We start from the raw sequence: 19,133 nt of genomic DNA, 5'->3' as shown, positions 1-19,133 counted from the left end.
TGCCTGCCAGACCACAGAGTGAATCCTCTCTGGAGGAAAATAACTTTATCCGGATCCCTCTCTCAGGCACAGGGCTCAGCATTCCATCCCAAATTACTAGGACCCAAGAAAGAGAGCCAAGAGAAAAAAGCATAATAGAAATAGACTCACAGATGTCCCAGATTATTGCAGTTATCAGACACAGATTTAAAAACATTTGTAATTAAAGTGATCAAACAAACAAACAGAACGAAGACTTTTTACTAGAGAACTGGAATCTATACTTTCAAAAAAGCAAGTAGAAATTCTAAAACTGAAAAATATATAATCAAATCTTGAACTAAAAAAATGAGGTTTTCCAGCAGATTGGATACAGCTGAAGAGAGGACTGGTGAGCTGGAGAGAAGGCAATAGAAAATATCCTGACTGGAGGACAGAAAATAGAAAGGATGGAAAATGTAGAAAAGAGTGTGAGAGACATGATCTATCATACAAGACATTCTAACAAAGGTAATTGGCATTCAAGAAGGGAAGAAAGAGAGATTGTAGAAGGAATATTTGAAGAGATAATGGCTAAGAATTTTCCAAAAGGGATAAAGGCAGCAAGTATTACGCACTGGCACGTTATAACCAAATCAGAAGAAGTCATAACAGAAGCAGAGAAAACAGATGCATTACTTTCAAAGGAGCAACAATAAGGCTAAAAGCTAACTTCTCAGCAGAAATTATGGAAACCAAATGATGAAATGACAGCTTTAAAAGGCTGAAAGGAAATAGCAGCCAGTTTAGAAATTCTGTAGCCAGTGAAAATAAAGATATTGCCAGAAAAACAAAAACCGAGGTTATATATCACATGTCACCAGTAGACTTACATTAGAAGAAATATTAAGTGGAGTTTTCATGTTTTGCATCATGATTGTGGTGGGTGCTTAAACAAATTTATACATATTAAGAGTCATAGAATTGTGCACCAAAAAGTCAGTTTTTTTTTAAGGCGTGCACTAGGCACAAGGAAAATAGTCCCAGATGGACATTCAGCAGTACAGGAAGGAATGAAGAGCAATAGAAAAGACAAATATATGGGTAAATGTAAATGAATGTTGACTGATTACTGCTGGAGATTGCAAAGGCTCCAACTATCATGCTGGGAAGAATCAAGCATTTTTCCTGCTTTTCCTTTCAAACTGCATTCCAAAATAGTTGATGACGGAAAACTGTTCATTATGGAAGGATTGTGACTAATAAAGGCAGAAAGAAAAGTAGAATTAGAACATTCTTGCATATTGCAAACCTCATGAATAATTGAAAAAGTAATTTCAATAAGGAACTGAAAAAATAACTATATTTCAGATTCACAAGAAAAACTAACTTGAAATTATAGAACTGAAAAAAAAAAAACCAAACCCTGAAATTAAAAACTCAATAAAGCAGTTTAGATAAAGCTGAAGAGAGAATTAACAAATTGAATAGTAAGTCAGAAGAATGAAGCAGAGAGATGAAAAGATGAGAAGTATCTGCCAGAGGGTAGGATACATATATGATCAAGTGAAAAGGTCTAGCACGCATTTAATTAGTGCCCCAAAAGGAGTGGAGAGAGAGAACGGGGCATAGCAACAGTCCGAAAGATAATGGTTGGAAGGTCATACAGCTTTAGGGACTGAGGCTGCCGTTTTGGGTAAGCGTGGTTGGCCATGTGTAAGTGGATGATTAGCAGATTGTCTGAGGTAAAAGAATGAATGATAGTTGGGATTATGCTGCTTCCAGAGAGACAGAGGCAGAGACTTAAAGCTAGCTGCCTTGTAACCTGAGATTTTGTTTTCAGGTCCCAGGTTTAGTCCCTTGTAATCTCCAGCAGCATTTCCTATTCTTTGGTTCTTTAAATCTTTATAATGAATTCCCCTTCACTTAAGCTTTTTTTTTATAGAGGTTTCTTAAAAAGCCAAAACCAATTTCTTTTTATTACTGTATTGCACTGGTTAGACAAGTCATCCTTCTCTTGCTTTTGACTTTTGTGGAAATGACACTATAGTTTCATTAATATGTATGCTGTTAGCTTTTGGTTTCAGATTATGGAAGCATCTTTCTATTCCAGTACACAAAGAGTTTTTGCATGTTAGGAATGGATGGGTAATTTTATTAAATATCCTACTGGTATTTATAGAGATGGTCATATGGATTCTTTTTTTTTTTGGTCAACTTGTTTTTGTGGTGAGTTATATTAACTGATTCACTACTATTATACTGGACTTATCTGCTTGGAAAAAATCTTATTCATTATGGTACATTATTCTCTTAATGTGCTGAGATGTGTTTAATTAAAAATTAAAACTTTTAATTTACTAATATCCTGTTTAAAATCTCTGCATCTGTTTCATTAGTTTAGATATATTTCTTTTCTTTTCTTTTCTTTTTTTTTTTTTTGCAAGATTATGCAGTCCTTCTAAGAGGAATTAGAAATGCTTCATCTTTTTCTGTATTCTGAAATAGTTTAACACATGTCAGTCCTTAATAGACTCTCTTTAAAACCCATCTGAATGTAATGTCTTATTTTGGGGGTAATTCTTTGTAACATTTTCAGTTTTTCCCCTGAGGATGATTTCCCAGGCAGGTTTCTCTCTCTTCCTGATTTTACTGTGATAATTTAAATTTTCTAGGAACTGTCCCACTTCATCCAGAATTTCAAAGATGTTAACAAAGTTGTATACAGAGGCCTTTCCTTTATACTGTGGTCATTTCTCTTTTCATTTCTAATCATACAGATTCATGTTTTTGTTTCGTTTCCTTTCCTGCATACAGTTGCCAGGGATTTGTCTTTTTTGTTGGACTTTTATAAGCAAAAATCTTGACTTTACTTATTAATTCTACTTCTTGTGTTTTCTAATGTATGATTTTTTTTTGCTTTTCAGCTCTACTAATCCTCTTTTTCTACTTCATTTTGTTATACTTTGTCTTTTTTTTAAATTTCTGAGTGAAAACTAGTTAATTTAGTTTAGCTCCTTAATTTATAATTATGTTTTAGATGTTGTTCTTTATTTAAATATGAATGTAAAGATAGATGCCTCCTCAAGAGAACTGAAAGCATTATTTCCAAATTCCAGCTATGGTACTGTATCAATTATGGCGTCTTATTTAAGGAGTCAGCCTGAGAGCTTGCACAGGAGAATATGACGTTAGGTGTACAAGAGAGAAAAGAAGATTGTCGTTAGCCTTGTAAATTAAAAAGCTGTCTCTTTATGAAAACATTAAGAAATATGAAAGACCATGTTTCTCTTCTTTTATTCCTATTTGAACCCCGGATTATCCAGATTCCCATTTGCTAACCCTGCTATTCAAAAAGGGAATACCTTTTTTGTTCCTTTCTGAACACAGAACATCTTTCCTTTAAAACTGTCACCCCACTTACCCCAAATCTTTATTATTTGTATTATTTGACCAGTCTCCTTCCTTTCTGACCAACCAGTTCTCCAAGTTCAACCAACTTTGTTGAAAAACATTTAAGATTTTTTTTTATAACGTCGAGAAGTGATTCATTTTAATTGAAGAGAGCTGGTTCAGAACTTCCAAAATGAAATTTGAGCTTCCACAAAGAAGGCCTCAGACAGAGAGGGTAATTTTTCGTAAACTACTGAAAATGGGATGCAGTCTGTGACCTGAGCGATTGTGGTTCCTGCCACCACGGAACTGAACGGCCCTTCTTTACTGTTCTGTGACTCAGCCCTCATGCACGGATCCTTGCATAAAACAGGGGCATACAGCCGGGCAATTCTTCACTAGTTTAAACTGTTTATTGTTTCTTTTGTACCTATAATTCACATTTAAACATTCCTCTAAGTGCATTTGTTTATATGTTACCCGAGCTCAACACTGGGGCTTTTGAGATGTTCCTAGGTTCTGCTTCACGATGGAATGTCTACTTAACATGGAAAAGGAGGCGGGGAGGGTGGAGAATGTGACCTTGTGCCCTGAGAACATGCCTGAGGAACCCAGGATGCCTGTGGGAACCTACAGAGGGAAACAGTGCCCCCAAGTCCCGCAGGAGGAGGATGAAGGAGCGCCCCAGTGCTGGGGAGGGCGCACGGGAGGAGAGCGCCTGGGTTTAGGAACTGGACTGAGGTGTGAGGTCACTCCTGGGTGACGAAGAAGACTTAGGCCCATGAAGAACCGTGGTAATTGTGTGTCAGAAGGAGAAATAGCGTGAGAAAGTTAGGAAGGTGTGAAATGGCTGCTGCACAGAGAGGGGGCTTTACACATGGCTGAAGCAATTGTGGGCAGTACAGGATGCGGGAGACGGGGAAAGCCACCAAGGAAGACACTGGAGCGCCCCTGCGGGGTGGCATAGTCACACTGGAATTGGAGGAGGGTCACCCTGAATGCAGGATGGAGAATGGGGGGAAAGAGTGGCGTGCATTGGGGTGAGCAGGTAGGCAGCCCTAGCAATGGTCTCACTGACAGTGCTGTAACTGGTACTGAGGGAATGGCCATGGGAGTGGTGAAGAGTGGACAGACTTGTGATATTAGAGGCAGAATTCGATCACTCTTGATCACTCATTGGCTGTGGGGCCTGAAAGAATAGAATGGCTTGTTACCTGGCCCCCTGCCCCCAGCACTGACTCATGGTGGGGGGCTTGGGTTTCTCTCTCACAACTTCTAGTCGGTAAATCACATGGGGGATTGATTCCTCTTGTCCCCCATGGAACTCTACCTTGAAATATTTAGCAAAAGGCCACCTGTGCGATTCATTTGCACAACACCACATTCTATTAGGGGCTAAGGAAGGTTTAGTTGTCCATTCGGCCCTTTGTAACTGCTTTTTAAGATGAACAAATCAACGTAAGAGAAAAATTAGGAAAGAAACATAAGAAAGGCCAGCTGAGCAACGGCCGTTTCCCTGAAATGCACGTTGTAAGGTCTGGTGCAAACAGAAGGCGGCCTGGGCTTTGACTCTGGGAGCCCTGGGGTCGTAGGAGTGAGAAGGACCCTCGTGGCTGCGAAGTCTACCAAGGCCTTCGGCCCCTTCAGTGCATGTCTGTTGGCTCATGTCTATTCCAGCACTGTTTTGCCTCTGAGGACACAGCACGGACGAGACAGAAGGATTACTTCTCACACAGGATCACATTTTAGGTGGAAGTAGACTGAGTAAAAAAGGACAGAAAGTGTGAGAGCTGGTAATCAGGGTCCTGGGAGGATGAAGAGAAGGGAAGGGGCTGGAAGGTGGCCGGGAGGCAGCCCTGGATTGGGAGGTCTGAGTGGTGATGAACAGCCTGACCTTGACCTTCTGGGCGGGGAGCCTCAGGGCAGGGGCCGCTGGTGCAAATGAATGACTTTGGCTGATCTGAGAAACAGAAGAGAGGCTTCTGTGGTTGGAAGGGGTGTGGGACGGGGCGAGCACAGGCTGAACTGAGGTCACAGGTCAGCAGTGATCACGACAGCCTTTGCAAGTCAAGGTTTGAGTCAAAGGGCAAAGAGGAGGTGCTGTGCGAGTGGGTACCAGGATGTCATCGATGTCTTTGAAGGGTGGTCTTCTGTGTGGCATCTGCTCTGTAGACGAGCCAGTGCAGAAACGGGGAGCCAGTCTGGGGGCACGTGCTGCCATCGAGGAGAGGGACGACCACAGCCCAGATGAGGCTGGTGAGACCCAGTGAGATCTTGTAGCGAGACGAGAAGGGGGGCAGCGGACCGAGCCCCGGGGCTCCAACAGCCAAAGCAGCATTTAGGAAAGCTTAGCTTTTCTAGGCCTGAGACACAAGAGAAATTTCTCAGGGGGTCTTCATGAAGGGACACTCGTGGATGGCAGAGTACCTGTCTGAGGCCAGCTCTCAGAAAGGGCATTAGTTCCCTGAGGGAAGAGCCATAGTAGGGGAGGTGGACATCTGGGCTGGTTTCCCACCCAAGCCGGTGAGAAGTTGCAGTGAAAGACTGACTTAGGGCATGAGGGTAGCCCGGGGCGGGCCGTGCCCCGCCCCAGCCCCCGGCAGTGGCTCTCTGCAGAGGAGAACTGGCTGCAGGCCCCACAGGGCAGGCCGGTCTGTCCTCCGGAACATCCTGACCCCACAGGCGGAGAAGCAGAATCTAGGCTTTTTAGACCCCCCACCCCCATGAGCATCCAAGCTCTTACATGGTCAAATATTGCACATGAACATATGTGATAATAAGGATAGTGGCTGAGAGGACGGCATAATTTAGGGAGAAAAGATTAGATGAAAAGTTAGAACCCAGATACTCGAGCCACAGGTTACTAAACAGTTGCTGACATCGGGTCACACGTTTGTCTTTGACCTTCTTGGTAGAAAAGGCAAAAAGGAAAACATCAGTTACTTACAGAAATCTCACTTCCATGAGAAAAAGCCTGTCGGTTACTCAGGAGAAACAAAACATTCTCCAGTGCTTAAATATGAATACGTCTGCCTGTAGTTTGCTTCCTGGGAATAAGGCTTTTCTTCCATTGAGCCTTTTGTCAATTTTCTCTGTAATTGAGTTTTACTTGTGGGCACCCTGGTGGAAAGGTCTGTAAGTGCTGTGATGTGCTGAAGACCCGAGTATCAGGATGGGGAGGTAACTAAAGTGTTGAGTCATTTTGAGAGAGCACATGGGGTGATGTAACATCGCAGTTATCCAAAACCATGGGTTCTCAATCCAGGGACTGAGGGTTGGGTCTAGTTACACCGATGTTGCAAGGGGGTGCATTGGAGCCGCACCCACAGGGAGCTATGAAACAAGATCTCCAATCTCAGGGACTTGCAGCAGGGAAATCACAGCTGTCCAACAGGGACAGAAAAGGCACTAAAGTAAATGATGGGAAACTACTTACATAATGTAACTTACATAATGTAACAGAAACGTATGGACACTTGAAATCCTGCCCTTTGGAGAGATTTCAGTTTTTATTATCTTCAAGGATCCTGCAAAGACCTTTTGTTTCAAAGGGCTCCTCCAGGGTAGGATTAATGGGGGCTATGGGGCGAGGGATGGGTGGAGTCATTCATTTGGTCAGTTAGCCAGTCAACAAACATAACTTGAGCTCCTTGTGTGGGCCAGGCCATGAGATGGAGAAGATGAACTCAAGATGCCCCAAGGTCTGAAATGTACACCAGAATAGGGAGATGTACAGGCAAAGAAATACTAGTGCTGCAACGTGTTTGTCGAGCGCTGAGGAATTATCTTAAAAGCTTGTACCCACAACATCGAGCAAGGTCCGCACTAGTATCTGCATTTCACAGGCCGGGTGGTGGCGGAATCCATCATAAAAATCAAATTGTCCTCTTAGGCCTTTTGTTTTCCCCCTAGACCAGAAGGGGGTGCTGCGTGAGGCTACCCTGAGGGGCCCCAAGGGAACTCTGCATTAGATCCGCTAAATGTGGACACAATAATGAAAAGCTTCAAAAGCTTTGGAATGAGTAGGTGCTGGCAGTTTGCCCTGATAGGGACATAAAGGACTCTTGGGGGCCCCTTCCAACAAGGGCAGCTGCCTGGGACACTCACGAGTCCACTCCTTTTTGGTGACTTTCCTCTAGAAAGTCTTCCTCCACACGACAGGCCCCTACAGGCCTCCTCTTACCGAGCCCCGGACTTCTTTTGTTTTCTTGCTTGTTGATTTTTCCTTTGGCAAACAAGATAGGGGCACCATTATTCAACTGAAACCTTCTTTTGTCAAATCGTGGGCCTTTTATAATGTTGACTGGATGTCTAGACAGACAGGTAGAAATAAATGCCCAAGGGCAAGGTCAGCCTTAACCAAGTGGTCCATTTACATTTTCACATCCTCCTAAAAATACACCTGCACCATCTTTGTCTTGCTATTTGAACATTGTGCAAGACTCAGGAACATGTAGCGTCTTACCAGTGTTTAAAATGTCCCATTCACAGCCGTTCTCCTTAGAGGAGTCAACTTCTTTCATAGGGATTTGGTCACAAAGGGCCCAGGAGGTTCTGAAAAACCCGTCTTACGCTCCCTGGGTCTTAAGGGAGACTCATAAATGGCTTTTGGATGCCACTGCTGGGGCGGGGCTGATGGCGTCTAGTGTCTGACGGATCCTTGCTGCCAGGTCAGCTGGGGACTGAGCAGTGTGTCTTCATTGAACATCCTTTCTTGCTGTGTCCTGTCTCCTTGGAAAATTGTCTGTCAGGAGACAAAATAAGGTGCCCTTTCCGTTAACTCCGTTTTCTTAATTACAGTTGTGGGGAGGTGGCTTCAATCCTGTTGTGCGAGGGGGTTCTTTTTCTCCCCCGGCTGTAGAGGAGTTTGTTTTAGAGCCCGGTGATCGTCAACTCTGAGATGAAGTCTGTGCTCAGTTTTTTTTTTCAGTTGCCCCCGCTTAGAGGTTTCTTCCCTGCACGTTAGCTTCTGCTCATTGAAACCCTTTCCAGGTTGTGGTTGTTTTTCTTTCCTTTCTTGTTCCTGCTTGTTCAGGCCCTGGGAAGCAGGAAGGTGGGATCACAGAGCCCCTCCCGGGGCACAGGGCGGGGTCGATCCCTCCCTCGCGCTGTACGCAGGGCTGCAGGAGGCAGTGCGCAGGTCACACAGGCTGGTTCCACGGGGATGTCGAACTAATGGTGCTTCCTTGCTCAGAGGGGATGCACATCCATCCAGATGGCCCCAACAGGTACCCCCAGCCTGGCTCCCTCCACCACATCCAGTTCAACACCGATCATGCTGACTCCCTGCCAACATACCTGGAATCTTTCCCCTTCCATCTCTGCTCCTCCCTGTTAATCCAGGCTGTCTTCCCTTTCTCCTAGAACCGATAAGAGAGCTTCCAGACAGCTGTTAGGATCTGCAAGGCCCCTCCTCACCACTTTTCCACACTTTAGAGTGCTCCCTGCAGAACGGAGCATGGATTTGTCTATGTCATTATTGGACCTTTTCAAGAAGCCTTCCCATGTATTAAAGCACCTTTTAATGTGTTTCTGACTGTATTTCTTTTCCCATCTATATGTATTTTATTTTTCTTTCACTTTTTTTGTGTGTTCCCATCTATGAATATGGCTTATTATTCCATTAGATTTTTTTTTTACTGAAGTACAGTTGATTTACGATTTTGTGTTAGTGTCTGGTGTACAGCCAGTAATTCAGTTATACATATGTAAAAAAAAGTATTCTTTTTCATCATAGCTTATGATAAGATACTGAGCATAGTTCCCTGTGCTATACAGTAGGACCTTGTTGTGTTTATCTATTCTATATGTAGTAGTTTCTATCTGTTAATCCCAAACTCCCAATTTATCCCTACCCCTGCTTCCCCTTTGGTAACCATAAATTTGTTTCCTATATCTGTGAGTCTGTTTCTGTTTTGTAAATTAATTAGTGTTTTTTTTTAGATTCCACATATAAGTGATATATGATATCTGCCTTTCTCTGTCTTACTCCACTTAGTATGATAATCTCTAGGTCCGTCTATGTTGCTGCAAATGGCATTGTTTCATTCTTTTACTGGCTGAGTAGTATTTCACTATGTATATATACCATAACTTCTTTATCCAATCATTTGTCGATGGACATTTAGGTTGCTTTCATGTCTTGGCTATTGTAAATAGTGCTGCTATGAATGTTGGGGTGCATGTGTCTTTTTGAATTGTACTTTTCTCCAGATATATGCCTAGGAGTGGGATTGGTAGATCATATGGTGACTCTATTTTTAGTCTTTTAACGAATCTCTATACTGTTTTCCTTAGTGACTGCACCAAATTCTATTCCCACCAACAGTGTAGGAGGGTTCCCTTTTCTCCACACCCTCTCCAGCATTTATCATTTGTGGGCTTTCTAATGATCGCCATTATGACCGGTGTGGGGTTTCTTTCACTTTCTTGGTTCCCATCTGAAAAGTACTTTTATTTTAGAACTCATCGTATAATTGACCTTCTCATAGCATTTCTGTAAAATAAATTCCTAGACCAAAGGAGCTGATTATTTGGGGAAGTTCATCCAAATGAATCATTGGTTTGCTTTCTCCATTTTTATTCTAAGGCATTCAGGTGATGTGAAATGGATCAAGGAAACAAAGTATGTTTGTGTACTTCTGTCGGTGCCTTGCATGGATTCGGGAGAACAGGTGCCAGAGGTCAAAGCAGATGCTGCCCCCTAAACTGTTGGTTCTAAAGAGCTGTTACAGGGAGAGGTCTTGACTTTGAAAGCATGGGTGAGACCAGCACCATCTCGGGGAGACGGATCTCATTAGTGGTCCTCATCCTTTTGATGGGGCAGAGAAACAAAGAAACTGAATCTCTAAGATGAGATTTCCATACGTGTTAAGAGAGAGAACAGATCTTAGGGTCAAGAAAGTTTTGGGAAAGGGTAGACAAGACAGGTTTCTCTATTAGAAGACTCTGTCAGTCCTCTGTTCTGCTCCTGGGTGTTAGGTCTCTCCAGGAGAGCCACATATTCTGTGGTGTTTTCCAAAATGACAAGACAACCACGTATGTACTCACAATTTATTTCTCACAATACCTCGAGAACCTGAAATATCGAGGAAACTAAAGTATTGCTTTAGAATATACATCTCTTGAAGTCGCTGTTTGTTCTCAGTGTTTGAGACCCTTTTCCAAGTCCCGTGTCTTGTGTCTTTCTTCCTCTACCTCCTCCCCTCCCACTGCCCCGTTCTCCCCTCCTCGCTCCACCCTCCCCCTTTTATCCTTTTACAGACTTCATGGTCTTTCGCATCTTTCGTCTCATCCTGCCCCCTCCTCATGTTGGTTTCCTTTCTCTGGTTTGAAAGGATGTGGTGTCTGCCTGTTCCGAGCCCAGTAGTTCTCCGAGGGTGCCCAGTGCAGAGCCCCGGTCCTTGGGAGGGAGAATCCTAGCCAGCTGCTCACCCTCCCCACCGCACGTCTGCCCTGCTTGTCGGACTGACTGCCAGCTTCAGCCGGGTTCCCTCTGCATCCGTCCATCCAGGTGGCGCTTCCTTTGCCATCAGTCTCTTCGGCCCCGCCCTTTGCATGCGTCTGTTTCTGTCCCTCCTGCATCACTTTGATTTTCTTTGTCTCTTCTCCTGAAGTCTTTGCCCGAGCTTTCAGTTGGGCATTCGTTTTTCACCTGCCTCAAATTGTTTAAAAGGCAGGTTTACTTTTGGTCCCAAACAAAGACAGGCAGAGAGCACCCCGTCCCCCTCCTGTCCCTTTGGTGCACAACCTGTTGCTGAGCAGAGACACTGGCTGTGAGGCTGGGCGGCTCCGGGGCTGGGACGGCTGCCGCCTTATTGATGATGAGGCGGATCTGGCCAGCCAGGCAGGAAACATTCAGTGAACAAATGAATCCTTGTTTTCCATGTCCTCTGGTTAATGGCAACATTTCTTTTGTCCTGATTCCTCAAACACTATGAAGAATGTGGATGTGGTTAATGGGGACACATCTGAAGCCCAGACAGACTTTTTCTGACTAGGGGAGGAGGAAAGCACGTTTGTCTTCCTGGTGGGTTTGGAACTAGCCCAGGATGGGCTCTTTAGAAAGATGAACTTTCTGACTGGCCCTTCCTAGGGGCCCTCCAGGGTTTCTGTGGATTGATGGATGGTAATATTGATTTGAAAACAATGCAACATTAGAATTAGTTGGGAAATATTTTTACCTCTTTAAAAAATCAACCTTACTAAGGTGTGACATACAATAAAATGCACCCATTAAGTGTATGTTATGATAATTTTGACAAATATATGCATTCACATAATTACCCTAACATCAACATATGCATATGGTGCTGTCCAATACGGTAGCCACTAACCACTGATCACATGTGGCTATTTAAATTAACTAAAATTCAAAACAGTTCCTCAGTTCAGTTTTAAAATGTGTGTTTCATCACATTTCAAGTGCTCAGTGGCCACGTGTGATTATTGGCTACTGTGCTGGACAGTGCAAATTACAAATACATGTTTTATATCAGTGCTATATACACACACCCCCCCCCCCCAAAAAGTTCCTTTGTGCTTTTTTCCAGATAATTCCCAATTCCCAACCCTGACTTTGGGAAATCACTGATACGGTTTTTTATTACACATTAGATTTGTGTTTCCTAGAGCTTCGTGTATATGTGCTCTTTATTTACCTGGCTGCTTCTCAGCATGAGATTTCTAAAGTGGGTCTGTTCATGCTGTTACGTATGTAATTAGTTCACTCCTTTTTGACAGTACTCCGTGGTCTGGACAGACCACACTGTGAATCCACTCACCTGTTGATGCCGTTTGGATTGTTTCCATTTGGGGACTATGATGAGTAAGGCAGTTTGCTTTTCATATGGACATATTTTCATTTCTCTTGCCTAAATCCCTATGTTCGGAACTGCTGGGTTATATGGTAAGAGGGTACGTAGATTTATGAGAAACCGCTAAACTATCTTCCAAAATGGTTGTACTGTTTTGCATTCCTGTCAGCAATGCATGGGTTTCCAGAGAACTCCAGTTATTACCAATTATACCAGTTTTTTTGCTGACTTGCTCTGTTAATTACTGAGAGAGAGTATTTAAATTTCCACCTATAAATACAGATTTTCCATTTCTCCTTTCAGTTCTATCAGTTTTTGTTTCATATATTTTGAAACTTTGCGATTATGTCCATACGCATTTCGGAATATTTTGTCTTCTTTATGGCTTGATGCTTTTTCCATGATGTGCCCGTCTGCCCCAGTTCTGAATTCTACTTTGTCTGCTGGTATAGCCACTCCAGCTTTTGTTTTTTTAAATTAGAATGTGCATGGTATGCTTCTCTTGGCTTTTAACTTATCGGTGTATCTGTATGGGTGTCTTTTACAAATGAACTTATCTACGAAACAGAGGCAGACTCAAAGACATAGAGAACAAACTTATGGTTACCAGTGGGCAAAGGGGGTGGGAAGGGACAAGTTGGGAATTCGAAAATTGCACCTCTTTGGGAGTGATGGAAATGTTAGCTATCTTGATTGCGGTAGTGGTTTCAAGGGTGTGTACATCTATCAAAATTCATCAGATTGTACATCCGAAATAAATGTAGTTTACTATACAGGAAACATACCATAATAAAGGTGTTAAAAAAATCAAGTGGGTGTCTTTTAAATAGCATATAATTTAGTCTTTCCTTTAAAAAAAAGTCCAGCCTGAGAACCTCTGACTTTTAATTGTAATGTTTAGTAATTATTAAAAAATAATTGACAAAGAATAAACTGTATGCATTTCAAGTGTACAATTTGATGAGTTCTGACACGCATATACCTGTGAAGTCATCACAACGATCAAGAAAATGGGCATTTTCATCATTCCCCAAAGTCTCCCTGAGCTCCTCGGTAATCCATTCCTCCCCCAACCCCTCTTCCCCGGCAACCACTGATCTGCTTTCTGATACTATAGTTTGCATTTGCTAGAATTTTGTTTAAATGTCTGGCTTCTTTTATGCATCATAATGATTTTGAAGTTCATCCATGTTGGTTTCTGCTTCCCTTTTGTTCTCTGTTTCCGTGTAGTATTCCATTGTGTGGATGTGCAATAATGGACATTCATTCACATAGACATCTGGGTTGTTTCTAAATTTTGGTTATTACAAACATAGCTGCTATAAACATTCTGGTATAAGTCTTTGTATGGACATGCACTTTTATTTGTCTTGGGTAAATACCTAGGAGATGAATTCCTAGGTTTGTACGGTAGGTATACATTTAATTTTTCAAGAAATTGTCAATCTGTTTTTCAAAGTGTACCATTTTGCGTTCTCCCCAGCAGGTTTGAGAACTCTGCTCCCCTTTCTCGTCAACAGTTGGCCTGGCTTATCGTTTTAATTCTAACGATTCTGTTTGGTGGGTTTATATTTCATTTACCTATTGTCTATTCACATGTCTCCTTTTGTGAGGTTTCTCTTCAAAATTTTTGCCCAGTTAAAAAATTTAGTAGTCTTCTTATTTTAATACACGTCCTTGGCTGATGTATGTGCTACAAGTTTTTATTCCTGGCTTGTGGGTTGCCTTTTTGTTTTCTTGATCATCGTCTTAGAAGATAGAAGTTTAAAATTTTGATAAGGTCCAATTTGTCATTTTTTAATGATTTATGGGTATTTTTTTTTTGTTCTAAGGAACCTTTATCTGCCTAGGATCACAAAGGTTTTCTCCTGTGTTTTTTTGTAGAAATATTAGAGTTTTATGTCTTATATTTGGGTCTATGATCCATTTGAGTTAATTTTTGTGTAGGGTAAATATAAATAGTAAATGTTCATTTTTTTCCGTGGAGGGATGTAGTTGTCCCAGCACCATTTTTTCAAAAGACTTTCCATTCCCCAAGAAGTGCCTTGACACTTTCCTTGAAAATGTTCATAGATGTGGGAAAAGGTATATTCAAGGTATATTCAAATACTTTATCTGTAGCTCTCAGTAGGATACCTGAGAGAGAGAGTAGGAAAAGCAGTAAAAGTTTATGTGGTTATGACTCTCTGATTTTCATCAAATGTAGTTTTCTTTCCAATATTTCTTGATGTCCATTCCAGGATGAATTGAGCAATTCCCTTTGACTCTTCAACCACATGAATAGTAACATCCACATTATGACACCAGAAATTATCCTACCCATCACTTTAATGTGTAGGCTTTCTGGTGAAGAGAAGTCTTGCTCCAGATATTTGGGTTTTATAATGTTCATATACTCCAGAATTTTCCTCAAATGCAAATACACCCTGAAGTGATGCAAAATGAAAAAAAAAAAAAAGGCTCTCAATTCTACTCAAAAATCCAGGTCTGTAGTATTGATAAAATAATTATAATTTAGCTTTCTATATTACGAGTTCCAAAATAAGCCAACATTTAATTCTGTGATAAAGAAATACAGGAAAAGAAAACCCAGTGCCTATGAAAACAGATGTCTAAAATTTTAATGATTTTAAATCATTAAATACATACAATGTGGGAGCGAGAGTAATACAGATTGAACATTTTGGTTTTGAAAATGTGAAATGTCACCACTTAGCTTAGAACAAATCTGTTTTCCCCTAAGAAATACACATTGTACAATGAAATCTACAAGGACACTTGTCCACCTCCTCTTTGTTGATTTTCAGCAGTCGCCTTCCTCTGCACACTTACTTGTCACAGAACAATATAACTTACTCTTTTGGTAGAGCAGAACATTAAGAACTACAATAGTGGCTATTTTGAAATGCACCTTCTATAAATTTCACTAATTTTTTTTTTAAAAAAAAATCTCACTTAGATCACACATCCCTCTCGCCTCTTTTCCTGTTCCCGTGACTTGGTTGTTTAAAACAAGAACGCTTAAGTAAGTCAAGGCATATGTTGCAAATCAAAGTGTTTCCAAATTGGCTGGAAAAGAACCATTACATAAAAACTGGACTGAGACACTGTGGATAACATGCTTCTTGACTTGGTAAAATGTGGAGACACTTCCCCACCAGGTAGGAAGTGTTTCATTTGTCCCATGATGACTCTGACGGCTTGTGGAGTGATTGTGCTGGGCCGACCCCAGAGGTTACGAGAGGCCAGGCTGTGGAATGGCTGCTGTGACAAGCTGTGAGATGGCGGGGGGCTATGTATGCAGGTCCATTGGCCAGGCAGAGCTGTGGAACTTCCAGGGGCTCCATACAGCTGCTGAGTGTTGGGTCTGCACACGCATGTTTTTAAGGCAGGTACAAGTGATTCTCTTAGAGTAGGATGTGGCCTGGTGGCGTTAACGTTTAGGTGGCCAAGGAACTGGCCAGCTTTCCTCAGGTGATGGGTGCAGATTGAGAGTCAGAAAGGCCCCTACTTACAACTAGCAGATGAAACCATCCCTCTTTTTTGTGGATGATAATAGTCTGATGTGTCTTTATGAATTCCTGCTGCAAATAATACAGTTTTTACAAATCTAAAATCATCCTCTGGAAAACTTCACGGCCAAATCACACACAGAGGCAGCTGATCATAAAGCCCTGGGGAACCACGTGCTCTCCTTTTATTGGGACATTGTCCTCGCCATGTTGAAACAATCCAGCCCCACCTGGAGACGTGGCCTCTAGATACAGTGTCAGTCAGTCACTCTTCCAGCACCTAACATATCAGAGTTTGGATTAACATATTCTTTCTGAAACTTTCTGAGGGCATTTTTCAACCAGAAGTGAGGCATTTTGCCACAATGTGCTCAAGACGGTCAATTTTGGAAGGGGTTTCAAAACAAAAACAAGGCATTCCATGCTTCCTTATTGGGAGGTGAACACTTGAAAATTTACTGTGCTTCCCAGACCTGGCATTGACAGGCTCCGAATGGTCGCTGTCTAGGCAAAGCAAGGTTACAACCAGCTGGTATGTTTTCTTTTTTTTTTAAAAATGCAGCATTAGGAGGTGTTTACTAAGGTGCTTCTTAATTCATGTTTTTTAATGGAATGTATCAAACACCTACAAACGAACACGGGTACACAGTCAGACACACGCCCGCGGACAAGATTCTGTGCGGTTTATGTCTTAGATGCTTCTGTGTGTACACAAGAACCACACAGGAAAAAAGAAGTCCCCCGGGAGCTCCCTGAATGTCCTCTAACCCATTAAAACATTAAAATATTTTCATATAAAATATCTACAAAAATAGATAAGATTTACAAAAACCAGAGCATATTTCCAGTTTTCCTGCGTGACCCCTGCGTCCCCCTCCGCTGCTGCCCTTCTCAGAAGGTGGCCATCTCCAGCAGGGAGCGCTTGAAGAGCTGCGCGTTCCGGGACAGGTCGGTCACGTGGTGGACCATCTCCTGCAGCGCCGGGGTGCTGGGGTAGTGCAGCGCCGCCGTCTTGGTCGCCAGCACGATCGTCTTGAGCTGCTCGCACAGCTGGTTGCTGGAGTTCATCACTTTGTTGCGAACGTCCTGGGCAGCCACCTGCCTGGTCAGCGTGTCTCCGATGAACACCAGCTTGTGCGCACTGAGGATGACAAACTTGCTGTGCGCCACGAAGATCCGCGGGGGCTGCGCCGAGCTGACGCAGCTGAAGAGCGCGTCGATGGCGTTGAGCAGGGAGATGTAGTGGGTCTCACACTGGTCGTAGTAGAAGCAGAGCAGCTGCCTGTCCTGGGCGCCCACGCCGCCGCTGGGGGTCGGCAGGCTCTGGGAGGGCTTCCACTTGGAGATGTCGTTCTCCACCGGCTTTGTAATTTCTTGTTCCAGCAACTGGAACTGACTCAGCTGCAAGGGAGAAAAAAGCCAGTTTCGGTTAAGGATCCGGTGGTGTGCTGTCATAGAAATAAACCAGGGTTTGGAGTTAAAAGGCAGGGGTTTTCATCTCCTATCAGGGTCAGGGGCTTATCAGATGTGAGGAAATCCCGTTGCTTTCCTAAATTGTAAAATGTAGGGGTGAGAAAGATGATCCCTAAGGAATCCTCCAGCTCCGACTTCTATGATGGGATGGTTGGGCTCTTCTACCCTCAAGCTGGATGGCAAAACCCAGCTCTGTTTCCTGCGCCGCTATGAAGGTTAAATGAGTTAATATTTGCAAAGTGCTTAGAACAGCGTTTGGTATATTGCAGGCCCTATGTAAGTGTTTGTTAGACACTGAATGGTGGCAAAGGAAAAGCAAATGTAGGGATCTCTTTGGCAAGTCAGTCACTGACAGTTTGCTCCTTCTCTAGGAAAGGCTTGACTCTGTCCCTTTGAGACACTTAGATAAATGACAATCCATGACTGACAATTCATGACATAAATATATGTGCATTATGGAAAAGAACATCTCCAAGGGACTCTCAGTACTGACTGCATCATAACACCTAGTTCCCCAGAGTTGTGGAAAGAAAAGAACCTCACATAGAGTCAGACTCAGTGAGTGTTAGCTTTCTTCCTTCTCTCCTCTCTGCCCCCTACTGGTGTAGTATTTATTTAGTTTGGTAACTTAGAGCTAATTTTTTTAAATTGAAGTATAGCTGGTTTACAGTGTCGTGTTAATTTCTGGTGTACAGCATAGCGATTCATTTATACATAAATTCCTTTTCATTATAGACTATTACAAGTTACTGAATATAGTTCCTTGTGCTATACGTAGGACCTTGTTGTTTATTTTATACAGTATGTAGGAATTAGTAGCTACAAATCCCAAACTCCCAACTTATCCCTCCCACTCTCCTCTTCCCCTCCTGGTAACCATAAGTTTGTTTTCTGTGTCTGTGAGTCTGCCTCAGTTTTGTAAATAAGTTCCTTTTTTTTTTTAAGATTCCATATATAAGTGATATCATTTGGCATTTTTCTTCCTCTTTCTAGCTTACTTCATTTAGTATGACAATCTCCAGGTCCACCCATGTTGCTGGAAATAGTATAATTTCATTCTTTTTTATGGCTGAGTAGTATTCCATGATAGATATAGATAGATAGATAGATAGATAGATAGATAGATAGATAGATAGATAGATACCACAACTTCTTTATCCAGTCATCTGTTGATGGACATTTAGGTTGCACCTGTGTCTTGGCTATTGTAAACAGTGCTGCTATGAACATTGGGATGCATGTATTTTTTTGAATTAGAGTTTCCTCTAGATATATGCCCAGGAGTGGGATTGCTGGATCATATCATTTATTATTTAAGTTGCAGTAATAATAATTTCCAACTATTACACCAACTCTCAGGAGAGACTCTCTTCTACAGGCAAGGACTGTCTATCTGTGACCAGGTTTAGGACTCCATTAATCTTCTGCCCCGAGGTAGGGCTGAGTCAGAGCAGGGTTAACCTCACTCAGCTTCTCCCCTAAGAAATGCACAGCGAGCTTTCCTTTTCTGTAGACTCTCTTGTCTTCTTAGCAATTATTATGATTTCGACAAGTTCCCTAAAGCCCTGCTGTCTTACTCGGCCAAACACCAAAGCAGACATAAATAGATGCTTCAAGATATTTAGCTTATGCCTTTTTCAAATATGTTCATAAATATATCACCTTACTAGCTGGAGAGAGGGATTTGCTCATTGTTTAGAGAAGTAACTGAAGTTCAGGGTGGTTTAGTGACTTGCCTAAGGTCACACAGTTGATTAGTCAGAGATTAAAACTCTGGTTTCCCTAGTGCCATGTGCCACTTCACATCTGTGCATGACAAGGCTTATAAATCCTCCATCCATTTCTTTTTATTTTTATGCCCTTATACTGGCAACACCCATCATTATCTGCCTCACTTATGCCCAACTTTTGAATGAAACTGCCCTACCCAACCAAAACCCTTAGTAAATGGACTTGAATATGTTCCAAAAATATTGGCTCC

General features: G+C 42.3%; 1 protein-coding gene across 1 annotated transcript in view; it reads right to left on the bottom strand.

The window, feature by feature from the left end:
* Positions 1-14,760: 14,760 nt before the first annotated feature.
* NEDD9 (neural precursor cell expressed, developmentally down-regulated 9) overlaps positions 14,761-19,133 on the bottom strand; it is a 47,664-nt gene continuing 43,291 nt past the window's right edge. The window contains exon 7 of the mRNA XM_006198640.4: positions 14,761-17,080. Coding sequence (XP_006198702.1) covers positions 16,571-17,080 — 510 coding nt within the window. The 3' untranslated portion in view covers positions 14,761-16,570. The remainder of the gene's footprint in view (positions 17,081-19,133) is intronic.

This window comes from Vicugna pacos, chromosome 20, assembly GCF_048564905.1.
Source record: "Vicugna pacos chromosome 20, VicPac4, whole genome shotgun sequence".
NCBI classification, from domain to species: Eukaryota; Metazoa; Chordata; class Mammalia; order Artiodactyla; family Camelidae; genus Vicugna; species Vicugna pacos.
This window is presented reverse-complemented; position numbering and strand designations above follow the sequence as displayed.